The sequence below is a fragment of the Meleagris gallopavo genome, chromosome Z (assembly GCF_000146605.3).
Source record: "Meleagris gallopavo isolate NT-WF06-2002-E0010 breed Aviagen turkey brand Nicholas breeding stock chromosome Z, Turkey_5.1, whole genome shotgun sequence".
Taxonomy (NCBI): Eukaryota; Metazoa; Chordata; class Aves; order Galliformes; family Phasianidae; genus Meleagris; species Meleagris gallopavo.
Window position 1 is genome coordinate 41,530,119 of NC_015041.2, and position 17,333 is coordinate 41,547,451.

At 39.0% G+C, this 17,333-nt stretch overlaps 1 protein-coding gene across 1 annotated transcript in view; it reads left to right on the plus strand.

Annotated features, from left to right (window-relative positions):
* Window positions 1-17,333, plus strand: part of EPB41L4A (erythrocyte membrane protein band 4.1 like 4A) — a 182,298-nt gene that overhangs the window by 32,429 nt on the left and 132,536 nt on the right. Inside the window, exon 2 of the mRNA XM_019610220.1 lies at window positions 14,654-14,790. Within this exon, the coding sequence (XP_019465765.1) occupies window positions 14,654-14,790 (137 nt within the window). The remainder of the gene's footprint in view (window positions 1-14,653; window positions 14,791-17,333) is intronic.

Sequence of the window (17,333 nt, forward strand, 5' to 3'; positions counted from 1 at the left end):
TTTTTAGTATTTTCAGTATTTATACCTTCAAAGATAAAATTACATTTGGGTACTTAATATTTTAATGTATTGGAATTGTAAGTTTACTTCTATAAAACTTCCTAATTAAAAAAAAAGAGTACCAATACTGCCTATTGACTCCTATGGCCTGTCTATACAGGCTCTGTTATGAGCTGAGAATTTTGCAGACCTCTTTCCACTGTTTATTTTTATCTCCTTTTTCCAGTGTATGTATTCGTATTGGGTACATGTGTTTCTAGAATGTTTTCTGAATGTGGAATAAGTTTTACAAAATCTGTCAAAACCAGGGACAGGGGTGTCCTTACCCATTTATACTTCATTTCTGCAGACACTGTCCTCCATGTAGTTTTCTTCCTGTAAAGTGTGTCTGTCTGTTTTCTTTAACTTACAGCTTTATACTGATATTTGTTTTCACATTCCTGCAATTAAAAACTGTAAAGTGACATTTGTGCTACCTTCAGGAAGAAGGATCCCTTAAAAAATGAAAAAATTATTGTTGTTTGTTTGTTTAGTCAGTTTCTTGGCTGTTTTAGAGCTCCTTTACTGAATCATACTTCATCCAATTTAATAAATAATTTCTTATATAATACTAAACCAGATATTTTGCTGAAGCTCAGACTCGTGAGATGTAGTTTCTCCTGTTCTAGGAAACCACCTCTCAGCAAAGAAGGGTGTTGTCTTAGTAAATCAGAACATTGTTTTTTTTCCCCTGCCAGTGTTCAGTTAATCTGTGACCATGCACTGGTGTTCCTTAGGCAATGAATGTGAAATTAGGTTTCATGACCAGAAGTATAATTTTTTCTTCTAACTCAAATTAAGCAGGTGCATAATAGTAATGTCTTATATGCCAAAAGTAATGCCTCCAATTTATTTCCGTGGAAATGATAACAGATGAAAAGAGCCCAATAACACTATTTGATAGAGCAAATTCTCAGCTACAAAACCACTATTTTTTAACATATTCATCACCCTTAGCTCTGCATTTTCTCCAGTGATGCATTCGTAAAAGTCTGCACTAGCAGAGGTGACCCACTGTCACCACCCACCACCTCACTATGCTCACATCCACTGTTTGGTCTCCATAAACACTCACCAAGTATGGATGGATGTCAGCAGGTGCCATTTCTTTTGCATGGAGGAATTCAGTGACACATCTTTGCTTCATATGTGCTTCCATGTCAGATGCCATTTTGTCAGGCTGCTCCTCTGCTGCCAACTGTCAGACAGCAATTAAATGGAATGGAATACTGCTGGGAAGGTTCAACCTCTACTGGCATACCACCAGCATCTGCCTCTGACATTGTGGGTCACTATGATAAAATTAGCAGGCATTACTTTCAGAGCACTCCTTGTAGCTTCAGTAAGAACATGCAGTATTTCTGTTTTTGCCCATTGTCTTTTATTTAACCAAAATTTAATCCTGTAATAGTAGTCCAAATCAGAGTGATACAGAGGGCATATGTTAAAAGAGTCTTCTTTAGTATACAGTGATGAGAAACCACTTCTTTGGTCCCCAGATGGTGGTGTTCGTTGGATGTATGATTTCATATTGTATGAACCATATGGATGTATGTCTCATAGTTTAACTATGGCCAGGAGTTTTTTAACTTTCTTGTAAAATCTCAAACATTTTGCATAACTGAATATCATGTGTGTCTCAGAAGAGGGCTGTGCTGTTGCTCACTTAACTGATCATCCTCCAGTGTAACTAGTACATTGTCTACTTCAATACTGACCAGACTCTCATAGCCTAACATTCTCATTCAAGAAGGCTGTAATATATCATTTCTTCAACACAGGGAAGATAGGGGATGTGTGGTGCCTGTGGTCACTGTTTGAGAAGCAGTTAGATTTGTTAAAATTGCTGTGTTCAGTAAGACTTATATTTGAGCACATTCGTTTTGTGGATATTTCAGATTGTATGATTATTTCCTGGGGCTGAGGCACTGTGGTACACTCTGGTGGCTTGAGAACAGAGCCCATCAGAAATGGTGCTGGGATAAATCCTTACTGTGATGTAGGTGGATATTGATTTGCTGCATCCTGCTGGAAGGCAGATTTTATTTTACTTTTTTGCCTTCGTATTTCAAAATGAATAGGACAAATAAAAATCACACAGTAAGCTGTATTTAATGTAAACAGAAGAAAGGCTGTCAGATGCCTTGTATTCGTAATAATTGTATTGGCTTCAAAAAAGAGAACCTAGTACACTTCAAGCAAACTGAAAACAAAACCAGTGATTTTCTTTTTGAAATTTAACAGTGTTGTCCACAGAACATAGTGTAATTTGCCTGCAGTGAAAGAGTTACACTGGGCATTTCCAGTACTTCAAAGTAGCTTACTGTAAAGCACAATCATTTGAGGTCTGCCTGCTGCTCTCTGGCAGGATGCAATAGCAGCAGCGCTAGAGATATGCTGATGTAGAGTCCTGACTGTACACTAGTGGCCTACCTGCAAGCTTTTGGATTAAACTGAAAAGGTTTTTCTATCAGTCTTTGGCTTCATAATTTATTTTGCTTTAATTTAACTTCAGTTGTTGCATTGTTAAATTATTGGAAGGAAGTTGGAAGTTTAGTTCAAACGCATGAGCTGGTGAGTCAGTCAGCTCCACTGTTAGCAATTAATGGCCTTAGGCAGATTTTAGCTTGAAGCTTGACTTCTTTTGTCCAAAGTGCTGGAGTGTAAGTACTAGAAATCGTATCTATAACCTCAAAGTTATCTTCCCTGAAATCAGTGATAAAATTCATAGTGATTTAAACAGGATAAGGTTTTCATGCTAATTCTTAAAAATTCCTACAGATGAAAAAGCTAATCGAGTTATTTTTGCATAATTGGTAAATTCTAAACACATATTTTTTTCTTCTGGTTTAACAAGCAGTTTTTTTCTAATTCAGAATTTACTTGTAGTTTAATTAATGTGTGTATTCAAAAAACTGGTTTTAAAACCTTTCTGAAGTGAGGTGTATGAGCACTCATGGAGTACTACAAATAACCACTCCCATTAAAGTGCCTGAGGCATTTTCTTCGTTAACTTCTTGGGTCTGGTAATGAAGGTGCTGGATGGATGCATTTTTCCTTAGTCACAGAATGCAAACTGTAGGCATTGGAGGGTTAACTGCTCACATTTCCATGAACATTTTGCTGATGAGTAGTCATATTCTCTAGTGTGATACTGGATGTAAAGAAAGAAGGTTTGATTCTGTGAATTCTATTTGCCATATTATTATTCTCTGTGTTATTAATATACTTGTGTTATTGACAGTGTGTCAATCTGCTGAATAGGAAAGAAATTAATCTGATTTTGGAGATAGGAGATCTACATGATGTTTGTCTTCTCTTTCATGGAGATGTATTGCATTAGTGCTGATTAAGTGTGGGTTGATTTACTTTTTTTCTTCAATATGTGGAATATTTATGTTAATGCAAGTAGACAGCCACCATGTACATCTAAGATATTCAATTTCTAGGTTTTAAATCAAAACAAAAAATGTTATCTAAGAATAGATTTCAAAGCCAGGGTACAGCAGATCTTTAGTCTGTATTTCCATCATTAAAAACACCGTTCCCCATCATTAAATGTAAGTTAAGATTTTGATAAGTTTAATGATAAATTTACGGGTTATTATTGATAGATTACATACATTCATTGTTAGAGAAATAGCTCTGGATGACCTCTGAAGATATACAGAAGATATATGAAATCTTTTCTGTATAATCAAAACTGGTATATCTGAAAATTTCACTCGATAAACTAATACAAAGATATTTCAGAAAACAGTCTGTGGTGTTGTATGCTGTAAATTTCCAGCATGGATTTGGTATTAATAACCAAGCTACCTTGACAGGTTGAACACTGACCCACAATTTCTTGTACATTAGCATGTGCAAAATTGTGTTCTTATGTATATACAGTGTTCTGGAAGCATGTAAAGCCACTTCAAAATATATTAGTTTTAGGGAATGGATGAGGACTAGGCATTGAGAAGGCAGTTTCCATGTCTGCATAACTGGGATTATGATCACATTACTATTTCAAAAGTTTAATTCGTAAATCGGAAAAGGAATGGATGACACAGGGGGAACAAGGCTGCCTAAAATGTGCTGTAGCTTCCCTACAGAGTGGGCAGAATATATTCTTCTGCAGTTTTTCAGAGGTGAAGTATTGTGTATGAAAGTTGGGTTATCACTAGAGCTCCACACTCAAAAACTCATCCAGTACAATCCTGACTTCTTCATGAAACCTGTGAAATATCTGTAAATTCAGTCTGAAAATCTTGTGGGACCTTTCTGAATGAAAGTTCTTACAGAGAAGTTTGCAACCACAACTGACATTGCTTGATTTATTTGTAGATATACCAATCACCACGTCTTGAATTCTGTCATTTTACAAAGCTTCATTCAAAACAATTTCCAAGAGAGAAGCAGTGAAAAAATTGTTTGGCTGTCAAAGCAGCTTGCCTCTGTTACTTGTCCTGTGGAACAGCACTGTGGAAAAATGTCCTAGCCTGATCCTTGTGGGGGCAAAGGCCAGACTGGTAGGAGGGAGTGAAGAAGTGCAGTGCGGAATGATCAGTGTGGCAAAGAGAAGAACTGGTGGTAGCACCAGTGTGCCTGCAAGAGCCTGGATGGGTAGTCTGCAAGTTGCTTTTTTCTGTCTTTTTTTTTTTCTTCTTCTTTTTTTTTTTAATTGTATATGTTACCATTTGACTTTGGTGCTTGCATTGTGTGTTGTTTTGTTTGTTTTGTTTCAGTGTGCAGGGATGTCATTCTTCAAAAAACTGGTCTTGAATTATGGTGCATCTGAGTATGCAGAGCTGAAATCTGCAGTGATTCAGGAATTGAATGACATTTGAATGAGGCACCCTTACTGTGAGGGGGCAAGGAGACTCGTCCAGTGGTAAAGAGTAGTGAGAGGCTGTGCTGCCAGGTGTGGCATTTTAATTCTGCTGCATTCGCAAGACTGCCAGAGTCCTTCCTTTCCCATGGAGGGGTTTTGTTTTGTTTTGCTTTGTTTCAGTCAAGGTTGTTAAAGTTGAATGCAGCCCAGTACTGCTGAAATGGTAATATGACCTTGTGCAGCATGTGTCAGTGGATAGCAACTGTTCAGGATGACTGGCAATTTGAGAAGGGGCGAGAGAGAATGAAGGAGTGTAGAGTTACTCCATTAGCAGCCATTACATTCTGCTAATGAATAAATTATTCTTGTCTCGATGCAAACATGGTTGTTATTTATTTATTTATTTGTTTATTTGTTTTGTGGTCTGGACTTGCTTCTAGACATATCTAGAAAACCACTTCTAGGGCAAAAATTCTTTCTCTGTAGTGATCTTAGAAAATTTTTCTTAAACTTCAGTCTTTATTTTTTCGAACAAATTTCCATTTCATGACAAATTTCAGTAAGAATTAAGTCTAAGTAGAGTCAGATCAATTCAACGGGAAGTATTGTAGCAGTTGAATTACAAAAGCTTTATAGAAAAGCTATGTGCTTTTTTAGGATAACAAAAGTAACTACTAGCCTTCTATTAATACTGCAGTAGTAAGCAAATTTCTAGCATGTATCAAAACAAGAAGTTCATCTGCATCAAGTTGGAAATAAAACTTTTAAATAATGAAAACTATTTTAGTCCTAAAAAATCTTTTTGGAGAATGTAGCAAACACAAATGACACCTGTTCAAACACATGCTGAAAATAAACATTTTTGTGTACAAATTACATGTTAAATGCACTTAAAGGGAGTCAGTTGGCTGTAGTGTTGACTCCACAGAATTCGGTACCAAACCATCAGTTTGCAATTGACATGTGAAAAGAAAAACGTTGCTTAAACTGCGGGAGAGCAGCAAATGAAAATACCAGGTGGATGCTCTCGTAACCCAATTAGAAATGCTATAGATGTGCTCTGCAAGCACCTTGTGAGGTAGAAGATGAGCACATGCAAATTCAGAAAGGGCAAGAAGGATGATCATGGCAACTACAGGCCTGTCAACCCTACCTCCATTCCTGGAAAAGTGATTGAACAGCTCATTCTGGATGTCATCTCCAAACAAATGGAAGAGAAAATTACTGAGAATAGTGAACATAGATTTCAGCAAGAGAAGTAATCATTCTTGACCAACCCAATAGTCTTCTATGATGTTGTGGCATGCTGGGTAAATGGAGAGAGAGCAGTGGATGTTCTATACTTTGACTTCAGCAAGGCATTTGACACTGTCTCACACAACATTATTACAATGAAGCTTAGGAAGTAGGGGATGGATGGGTGGACAGTGAGATTGAAAAATGACTGGCAGTGCTTAGAGGGTTGTGATCAGTGTCGGAATCTCCAGTTGGAGGCCTGTAACCAGCGGTGTTCCTCAGTGCTAGGTCTGGTCTTGTTAAACATCTTCATCAGTGACTTGAATGAAGGGATAGATTCCACCTGCAGCAAGTTTGCTGATGATGCAAACTTGGGAGGAGTGGCTGACACACCATAAGGCTGTGATGCCATTCAGTGAGACCTGAACAAACTGGACGGTTGGGTAGAGAGGAACCTAATGAGGTTCAACAAGAGCAAGTGTAGTGGAGAGAATAACTGTATGCATCAGAGGTTAGAGGCTGAGCAGCTGGAAGAGAGCTCTGCAGAGAAGGACCTGGGTGTTCTGGTGGACAGCAAGATGGCCGTGAGCCAGCAGTGTGCCCTTGTGGCCAAGAAGGCCAGTCATATACTTAGGTGGATTAAAAAGAGTGTGGCCAACAGGTTGAGAGAGGTGATCCTCCCCCTCTCCTCTGCCCTGGTGAGGCCACATCTGCAGTGCTGTGTTCAGATCTGGGTTTCTTAGTTTAGACAAGACAAGAATCTCCTAGAAAGAGTAGAGAGCAACAAAGATAATAAATGGCCTGCAGCTTCTCCCATATAGGAAAGGCTGAGAGACCTGAGATACTTCAGTCTGGAGAAGAGAAGGCTGACTGGGGATCCTATAACTGTCTATAAATATCTAAAGTACAGGAGTCAAGTCAGTGAAAGTGGACTCTCTGGTGGCATGCACCAATAGAACAAGGGGCAACAGGCAGAAACTGGAACACAGGAAGTTCCATAGTAACGTATGGAAGGACTTCTTTATTGTCCAAGTGATGCAGCACTGGCATAGACTGCCTAGAGAAGCTGTGAAGTCTCCTGGAGATTTTCAAGACCTGTCCAAATGCTTTCCTGTGTGACTTACTGGAGGGAACCTGCTTTATCAGGGGACTGGATTCAGTCTCTAAACGTAACTTCCAACCTCTACAGTTCTGTGACTCTGTGAATTCATGATGCAGACATTTCTCACAGGCCGTCTGGGATTTATTTTCAAAGGATTCCTCTGCAGTGATGGATCCTGAACGGAACAGCAGGGCCCTGTGGCTATTTGCACACTGGAATGCTGCAAAGGACTGTGGAGAGATGCTCCAGAACTGGGGAGTGGGAAGGCACTGTCCATCCTTCCAGCGTGTGATGCCTGAGCCTGGCTGTTCTGCCCAGCAGTGTTCCAGCACACAGCTCACCTTCCCTTGCTGGGGCAGCCTTGGCAGAGTTTTCTCCTTACACAAAAAAGATCTTGGATTCATTTTTTGGCAGATTTATTTCAAATTTCAAACTGGTTTCTTCTTAATTGTCTTGATGTGATATCTACAAAATGTTTTTCTACTCATTGAAACTATTTTAAATGCAATTTTTAATACCTTTGTTGCTTATTTTGTCTTGCATTGCAATGAATGTATTTTGAAACACTTTTATTTTCAATTTGGTGCTTTTTCTTTTTTCCTTGTTTGGGTTGTTTCTTTTTATGTTTTACCTGAACTGATGGTGGCTCTATCAGTATACACAGAAAATAGAACTTAGGGATTTAATACAAATCTTACAGTTAAATTTGCTGTTCCTGGTATTTATGGTTCTATGCCACATCTGAAAGTTTTTGTAATTTTTGCCTTGGGGCCCAAGGGGAGAGCATCTCAGATACCAAAGCCTCCCTTCTAACATTGCTCACTTTTTCATGCGGACATCATTGTAAACACTTCTGTTAAATTAGATGTTGTATAGAGAACATTAAGCTTGTTACACATTGCAGTTTTAAAGTACAAGAATGAATAATTTAGACATGTCGCCTACTTTGGCTAACTGCTTGTCAAGGGGGAATGCTCGTAGATCTAAATACTGAAAAGCTTTCAGGAGGAAAAGTGTAAAAACTAGAGAGGAGATGCTCATTCTTTCAAAGTTTCACCACTTCAGCTTCTAAACAGAGCAGTCCTGCAGTTATGCTCTAGTTAAGTTGGCTCAAACTGTTTGAATTGCTTTGTTGTTGCTGTTCTGTCTTCTTTTTCTAAGAAACCAGAAGAATGAGAGGGAGAAAAGATCAGCATACATCTTGTTAATCTTCTGTTTTGGCAATTCTTTCATTTGGAATGAATAGCTGTACTGTCAGAGCATACCATACCTGTGGGAGCTTGTTTGTACAAAGCACCACAAGGCTGACCAAAAAGCAAGGCACCCTCTTACTCTTTCTTACTCCAAGCAAAGTCCAAACTTGGAATCCTCGCCTTCATCAGCCCTGCTGTCAATGTTGATCTCTTGATTGTGTTTTCATACAGTGACTCGTAAGTGTAAATTACCTCTTTCTCTGTCCCTTGGAATAATTATTTCTGCTACTTTCTGGCTTGTACTTTTGTCATTTCACACTGATTTTTATGTGTTTACCTGCATCATTCACTCTCTTTGTCTAAGTCTTTTCTAAGCTCAGATCACAAGATCAGGAACTGAATGACGGCAATTACCAAATAAATTATAGAATTACAGAATTCTTAGAGTTGGAAAGAACCTCTGAGGCCCATCTAGTCCAATTCCCCTGCGAAGAACAGGGACAAACAGCTAGATCAAGTTGCCCAGGGCCTTATCCAGCCTCACTTTGAAAGTATTCAGGGATGGGGCATCAACTGCATCACTGGCGACCTGTTCCAGTGCCTCACCACTCTCATTGTAAAAGAGTTTTTCCTTATATTTAACCTAACTCTACCCTCTTTGAGGTTGAAACCATTTCTTCTTGTTCTGTTGCCACAGACCTGCTAAAGAGTCTGTCTCCTTTACTGTAGCTCTCCCTCAGATGCTGAAAGACCACTATCAGGTCACCTCAGTACCTTCTCTTCTCCAGACCAAAGAGCCTAAGCTCTCTTAGCCTGTCCTTGTAAGAGAGGTGTTCTGTCCCTTGGATCATTTTTGTGGCCCTGTTCTGGATGTGCTCCAACAGGTAGGTGTCTCTCCTGCACTGAGGGCACCATGTCTTAGTGCAGTAGTCTCGGTGAGGTCTCACCAGTGCAGAGTAAAGGGGTAGGTTCACCTCCCTTGCCCTGCTGCTGCGCTTCTTTTGATGCAGCCCAGGATTTGGTTGGCTTTCTGGGCTGTGAGGGCACATGGCTGGCTGGGCTGATGTCAATCCTTTCATCCCCCAGTTTGTATTTGTACCCAGTTTGGGTAATGGGGATTGCCGCAACCCAGGTGCAATACCTCATGGGGCTCACATGGGCCCACGACTCAAGCCTGTCTAGGTCCCTGTGAATGGCATCCTGTTCCCCTGGTATTTCAACTGCACCCCACAGCTTGGTGTCATCAGCTAGCTTGCTGAGGGTGCACTTGACCCCACTATCCATGTCATTAATGAAGATATTAAAGAGCACCAATAAGTGGGGACACCACTTGTCAAATTCTCAATTTTTTTCTATATACTTCTTCCCCCCACTAGATATTTAAGAATTAAAGATAGGAAGAAATTACTTGGAAGTTCAAATCTTTGTCTGGAGCAGAAGATCTCTTTGCAGTCCTCTGCATCATTCCCAGTGTGCATATTGCTACACACAGCCCTGCTTTTGTGGGTAGGATCTGTCAGTGCAGAGGAGTCCTTTAAAATAAAATGTGAAGTAGAAACATGTTATTGTAGGTAATGTAACTCATCAAATGGTAAACATAGGTATTGATGAAGTGAATAGTTTTATTGTTAGCAGATAGATTAGTGAACAGTTTTTTAAACAAAAATGATGTGGCCTGAAACTTTTCCTACGGAAGTAGTTGCTACAGTTTTACAAAATGTCTTTCATACTTGAGAAGAGATTAATTGTAAAGCATTATCAAGTATTGAATTACGTTTCAAAAAGTTATCTGTCTTTCCATTACTCTTGCTTGCTCTAACACCCCTTTGCTGACTTCACTGAACTTGGAGCACTTCTTACAGTGCATGTGTGTGTACGCATTGCACAACTGTAGAAATATCGTTGCTTAGTTGCTTATGTTTATCTGGTGGTGTGGCTCAGTGTTTTGTCTGCGTGATTTGAAGCTGACTGCCCTGGATTACAAATGCTACTATGGTATAAACTAAACTGAGATGGCATTGCACAATTTTGAGTAATTTTGGTGGTACTTGGGGTACAGTTGTAGTCTCGGGCTGCTCTAAGTTTTATTGCTTGCTGAAATTCTTACATATCTTCTGTAAGGAAGTCAACTGAGCTGAAGTAGTTTCCTATAATCCAAATATTTTGATAAATATTTATTTCAGCTTTTTGTGGGTATTTTTGCATAGTGAAGTAAGTCAGTTTATACTTACTTATCTGTAACTAGGCATCTAAGTGCACTGTAGGCAATAGTTAAAGGGGAGAGGTTTAACCGGTTTGAGATTCTACCACTTGGAATTTTCACCTCTGTTAAGGAATTGTCACTAAAGCAGATTTTTGAATGGTATCTATAAATTTGGGATATGTGAAACTGTTACAGAAAAGGCAAGTAAGATGTAGCTTTGGACATTTTTCTAGAATGGCGTGTCTTAAGTAGAATCAATTAGTTTCCCATTGGTAAAAGCAACAAATTGTTGACATTTCAGAAATGGAGCAGGCGCTGTATCAAGGAGCGTAGATGGGGAAATCTGTCCATACATCTATAAACTTGTGAGATGTTCTCAGGAAATAAAAAGCTGATTACAAGTTGATTTGTCTAATGTCAATAAAAGACAAGGGAAGGTGGAAATGGATTTTTATAATTCAGGTGGTACATTTGTATGATGTGTACTTAGGACCAATGGTGCTATTGCACTTGCCTGTGTTAGATCCTCAGCTTATGCAGTGTTTACTTATGCAGTATTTTTGGAAGAGAATGATTGCACATATAAAATAGCACTAATTTAAAATTATCGTGTGTGAACATGCATACTGCAAATAGAGGTCAAGCTGTTTCATCTAGTTGAATAATTGTAAATATTAAAGATTGTTAATGTAAATACCTTCTCTGCTTGAACATGCATTGTACAAATTGAGGCCTGGCAGGTTGACTGCCCTGGAAAGATGGGGTACTTATTCAATACTGATGACCACCAAGAACTTGGATCTAGAGTCCCGTGCCTTGCTGCTTGTACATATAGAAGGTGATGGTAAACTGGTGTTATTTGGTCTTTTCTTACCTTGAGCTACAGGGGAAGAGATGTTGGACTTAATGGTGGTGGGGAAAAGGCAGACATATCAGAAGACAGCAGCTGTGTAAAACTGAAATTTTAAGCTTTCTTGTAGGGACTTGAGCTCATCTGCATCTTCCCCAACATTTATGAGGGTAAGAGTTAGACTCTGTGGGTTGAATTGCTTTCAGGAGAAAGATTTACAGTGGGTGCTTGAACTAATAAAGATGATGTTACAATGTTGTGCTTTATTTTGTTTTTAGTAAATAAAGGCTTCAATGCCTACATTCCTTTCCTCATGGGAGAGGAACTATAGTGCCTCTGGGACAGACACTGATGTGCATCTTGCTTTCTCTTTAAATTCATCTAATGTTGAGTATGAATTTGATTAGGCTTGCATTGCTACAATACAAAGGAGGGTGCAACACAGAGGAAAAAATTAAAACAACAACAACAATAAACAAACAACAAATGTAAAGCAGAAAAAACTCATGGGGGATTTAAAATGGAGAGCAGTGGAAAAGAATAATTCCTGCTGACTACATGCATATAATGTGAATATGTTCAAGTATTGCACTATACTATTTTTAAAGGATTTGTTTCTTTTTGATGGAAATAATACAACTAAAATCAGATCTCTCCTTTATATTATGCCTGTCATTTTCTTTAGCCAGTAGAAACCTGCCTTTCTGGTTTAATGAAGCCACAGTGCTAACATGTAGAGCAAGATGTTATGACTCATTTGAACGATTCTTTGTTCTCTCTTGCGAGCATTGGTGATGAAATTTTCAAACATACTTGGGCTTACCCTCTCAGAATGCAAGTCTGAGCTTAATACAGGTTGGATTATGTAGTTTTTTCAGTGCTGTATGCTGTGAATGAAATCCTCCGTGCTGGGAAAATATGAGATTAATGCAGGTGAGGATAGGATGAGAGGCAGGGGATGACACTTCCCTCTGCAGTCCTCTGGCTCAGGACTGCCTGCAAAGCACATGACAGGATATGAAAGACATTGCTGGGAAGGGCTGTGGAGGTAGTGGCACCCAGCATGGTTGGCTGAAGACAGCCAACATCTTCTTGTCATAGATGTGGGGAACTGCCTGCTGCTGCAAAGCATTTTGCCTCATCTGGATTGCCTGTTTCTGCAGGAACGACTGCCATGGGAATGATAACTGAGCTGTGTGGAGAGAATAAATGAACAAGCATTTATATTCTTTCTCAGCCAAGAAATTGAAGTAAAATGCATGAAAATAAAAGGCTTTTACACATTAATCTCTGAACAGAAATAAGGGAGTCTTTAATTTCACTAAATCAGGTGTGAAACCTGTCCTTTTCAGGGACAACAGCCAGTGCTTAGCCACCACAGGAGCAAAACTCTCTGAGGACTCCAGCAGAATCCACAACTTACCTAAGCTGACTGAAAAACTGCCTGCCAAGAAGGCAAGCTGAATCCTGAATTGTGTAATTGTGGAGAATTGAGTAACTGACTAGTTTAATCACAGAATCACAAAATATCAGGGATTGGAAGAGAAACTGAAAGGTCATCTAATCCAGTCCCCCAAGTTCTGTGTTATTTTAGTGTCTTTGATTGCTTCCAGGAGTGTGTGTTGTTATTGTAACATGTCTGATCTGAAAATTGTCTGCTCCAGTTTTGCCTCTGGATTACTTTTTTTTTTGGTCTGATAATAAAATGAATTGTTGAAGTGGTTTGATTGTTGATGAAGGATGATTCTTGCCTTATGTTGTTCTTAAAACCAAGTTCAGTTTGTTGTTAAGGAATCTGTTAATAAAACCGTTGTACTGATGTGCTTTCTTCAACATGTTGAAAGTGTTTAGAGATTATCCATTTATCTTTATGCCTTTCCCTAAATTATTTTCTCTTTTGTGGATAATTGTCTCACACTACATGCTGAAGTTGCATCTGATTCTAGTTGCTTGGAAGGATACATTGCAATAGAAGTTTACATTGCCACTGCTGCCTTAGATTGTGGTCAGTCATCTGAGAATTTGTGTTGACCTTGCCAATGTGACTAGGCACAGGTACTCACTAGATGCACCTGCTGAAAAGGAATGGGTGTGTCTTCCTTGTCATTTTGTGACTGAAAGTTCACTAGCAGAGCTTGCCAGTGTGGACATTTTTTTGTCCTTATAGTTAAAATTTGCCATTTTATTTTTGAAATTATTTATTCCTAGGCTAAAAAGTAAAATAATACAAACGATATTTCACAGTCTCCACTTCCTGCTTCGTCTCTCTGGTGTTTTTATTACAATCTAGAGGATTAAAGAGGATGCAAATTGGTTTATGAAATCTACTGTGAATTGGTTATTGGCATTGCATCTTTCAATGGTTAACTATCAAGCAGTTAACCAAAACCTAATTATGAGTTATTTCCATATTTTCATGTGGAATTTATGACTATAGCAGTGAAAGGCTAGAACTGATTCTGAAGAGTCGTCGGTCTATAATTATTCTCATCTTTCTAGCCTGTTAGTTGTGTTGGCTGCCAGGTAAAGCAACAAGTCAGAGGCTTTCAGGTGGAGGCAAACTCACTATATTTCATTATCAACAGTATAATGCTTTATATAGTCTTGTCCCCAGCACTGTTTGCTAATGCTGGAATAGATCTTCAAGTTAATTACTATTCAAGAAAATAGTGGTGTTATTTCGATTCTGGGTATAGGATTGCTCCTACTTCTATCAAAAACAATATAAATGAAAACACATTCAGTGTAATCTGCTTTACAAACAGGAGTAAAAGAGTAGCTAATTATGCTAATTATTATTGTCTTAAGGACAATTTAGCTTCCTGATTTTCAGTGTCAAATTATGTGTGACAGACCCATATTTGAAGGAAGCGTATGATTTTAGAATGGACATATATCACAAGGATTAGAATTTTGATCAGAGTACAGAAATTTGCAAGAAAAAAAGAACATCATATAATGCAAGTACTCCTGTGTTGTTTTTTTTTTGTTGTTTACTGTATATTTTCTATCTGTGCACCTGCCACTACCTGAAGATATTTACAGAATGCTTGCTTAAAGGTGTACCAGAGAAAAACAGTTCTGCATACCTGAAATTTTGAGGAACTGCGTCCTGTTTTTAGAAAAAGCTGACAATGCATGAATGCCACTGCACATAGAGGACAACAGCAGAGCATCTTAGTGAAAAGGCTGTGTAAATTCTTTCCCACAGAAGTCAACGAAAGGGTCGGTTGTCCTGGGCTACGTATTTCGTCACTTAAACCTAGTGGAGATAGATTACTTTGGACTGCGCTACTGTGACCGAAATCATCAAACGGTGAGTAAAAGGCAAGCCAAATGGGACTTCCCGTTTGTAAAATTTACCCTGTTTGTGATGTGTGCCTAACGACCATTAGATTGTATTTTCACTGACTTTCACTTGTTTCCTGGTTTAGTTTTCCAGTAGTAGTTTCTTTTTATTTGTTTGCACTGGGATCGCCATTAATAGGAATAGAATCATATGCTAAATTCTGCATGAGAACATTGGAAACAAAAGGAAGAAAGCATAAATAGCATAAATTGCGATATGAAAGTAGGATTATTATATTTTGTTTGTTTTAATGCCTTGCGCTGAAGCGAGCGCTTAGTAGGTGATGCTTCCCTGGTTCTGAGTTCTCTGTAAGATGGATCATCAGCAGCTAGCTCTTGCTTTGTCTGTGGCTGTTGTGCCTAGGAGGGAAGATCTCCAAGTACGTCATAGATTGATTCACTTGGGCTTATTGCTGAGCAGCTGTTTGGGAGTGTAGCTCTTTGCCATGGATGTATTATATCCAAACATGTCCTTTGCGTTTGCCAGAGGAGCCCCAGAAATTAAGAAATTGATCATGACCTCAGGACTCTCCTTGGGTTGGCTGTGTCCTCAAGCCCATACTCTGAGGAAGGAGTTCCTCTTGAGAGGGACCCATCAGGCATGGAGAACTTTTTTCAGTGGGAAATTATGGTTCTTAATAGGCAAGAAAATTGAAACTAATCTGGGGTGCTTTGGTCAAAGCAGGCTGTGGCATGGGGCAGTGCCACCTGGTATCGCCTCCAAAAATGGCCTTCAAAGCATTTCAGCAGAGTTGTTGAACTGACTAAATTATTTGCCATTTTCTTCACTTTAGATGAAGTAGAAATGTAGAAACTGAAGCCAGTACAGTTATGGAAATTAAGGTATAGTTATAGAGCAGATAGCCTTTTTTAAAAAAAAAGGGTGTTTTTTTTTTGCTCTCTAAAGTGCTTTGTTTTTTTTTCCTACAGAGACAAATAAAATAGAAATGGCTATTACTGGGATCATTTCCAGAAGCATGCATACTGTATATTTAATGTTGTTCAGAATATTATGAAAATCAGAGGAGATTACATCTCTTCTGTGAAAGATTTAATGCACAAATGCACATTTTAGGATGCATCTAATAGAGCAGCTAATTTGGTTGTGTGACATCAGTGCATTTTGTATTATGGTAGTGTGCATGAGCTGTAGGGCATAACCCTTTAAATCAGCTTCTTCAAATAAAAATACAGCCTTTTTTGCTATTTCTCTTACATCATGCTGTAACAGTGTGAACCTAACAGTAGCTTTGTCCTGATTTTCTGGCCAGCTCCCCATCAGGAAGCTGCCATGCTTCTTGGTTTCCACAGGGATTTCAGAATCCTAGAGTCATCCAGATTAGAAAAGACCTTCCAGGATGTTCAAGTTCAACCATCAACCTGATCTACTAAATGCCATCATTCTTCAGTAACACGTTAATACATCTCTCATATACTTCCAGTGATGAGTACTTCACCACATCTCTGGGGAGCCCATTTCAGTGCTTGACCATAGTGTTCATGAAGAATATCTTAATATCCAATCCAGCTCACCCGTGGTGCAACTTGAGACCATTTCTTCTTTTCTCCTATCATTTGTCACCTGAGGAGAGAACCCAACACCCTCTTTGCTGCAGGATCCTTTCGTGTAGTTCAGATAGACAGTGATCTCCCTTCAGCCTATTCTTCTCCAGGAGAGAGAACAAGTAGAAACAGGAGAAACAACCCCAGCTCCCTCTGTAACTCCTTATATGTCTTTTATTTTTCTAGTCTTGTCACCAGCTTCATTTCTCTGAGCATACTTGAACAACTCAATATCCTTGTAGCAAAGGGCCCAAAACAGAACTAACATTTGAGAGCTGTATGCTCCTCTACCCACAGATTTTCTTTGCAGGGGAGTCCTAGATGTGTGGGAGGGTGGTGATCACATCAGCTTTGTTCTGACACAAAGCTAGGAAGCTTCCAGGATGCACAATTGGAGATGACAGCTGTGGTCCTTGGCAGGGAATGCATCTGTCCACCACGTACGTGCTGTCTTAGCTGAGGTTGTGTTGTGGGCTTTGCAACTGGGCTGTTTTAAGGCAAATGCTATGAGAGTGCCTACTTGGAGTTTTTTGTCTGAAAAGTCCATAAATGAGTAAATGTATTCAGTTTTACATGTCTTATGATGGTTGTTGCTAGCTTGTTATTTTTAGTGAAATCTTATAGTGTCTTAAGAATGACCAGTAAAAAGGAAAGTTTCCATGAAATAAGTACCACCTTGGTCTTCAGCCATAAACATGTATTTGGTTGTATTGCTAAAACGTTCTGGTTTGTTGGAATAAGCCCTGTAGTGACTGGCAAGAAACCCAGTATGAATTTTAGAGTGGGTATGTTCTGGTTTGTCCAGAGCAGATTTCCTGGGGGAAGGGGGAAAAGATTAGCTTGTTAATTAGTTTTAAAATTACTCTGAGTTAGTCTCAGACTGAAAAATGTGTTTGGAGTTCTGGCCCCTACTAATACATTGCTCATTGTGGGAATATTTTATTATTTACCCTCTCAGTTGTGGGATTTTTTTTTTTTTT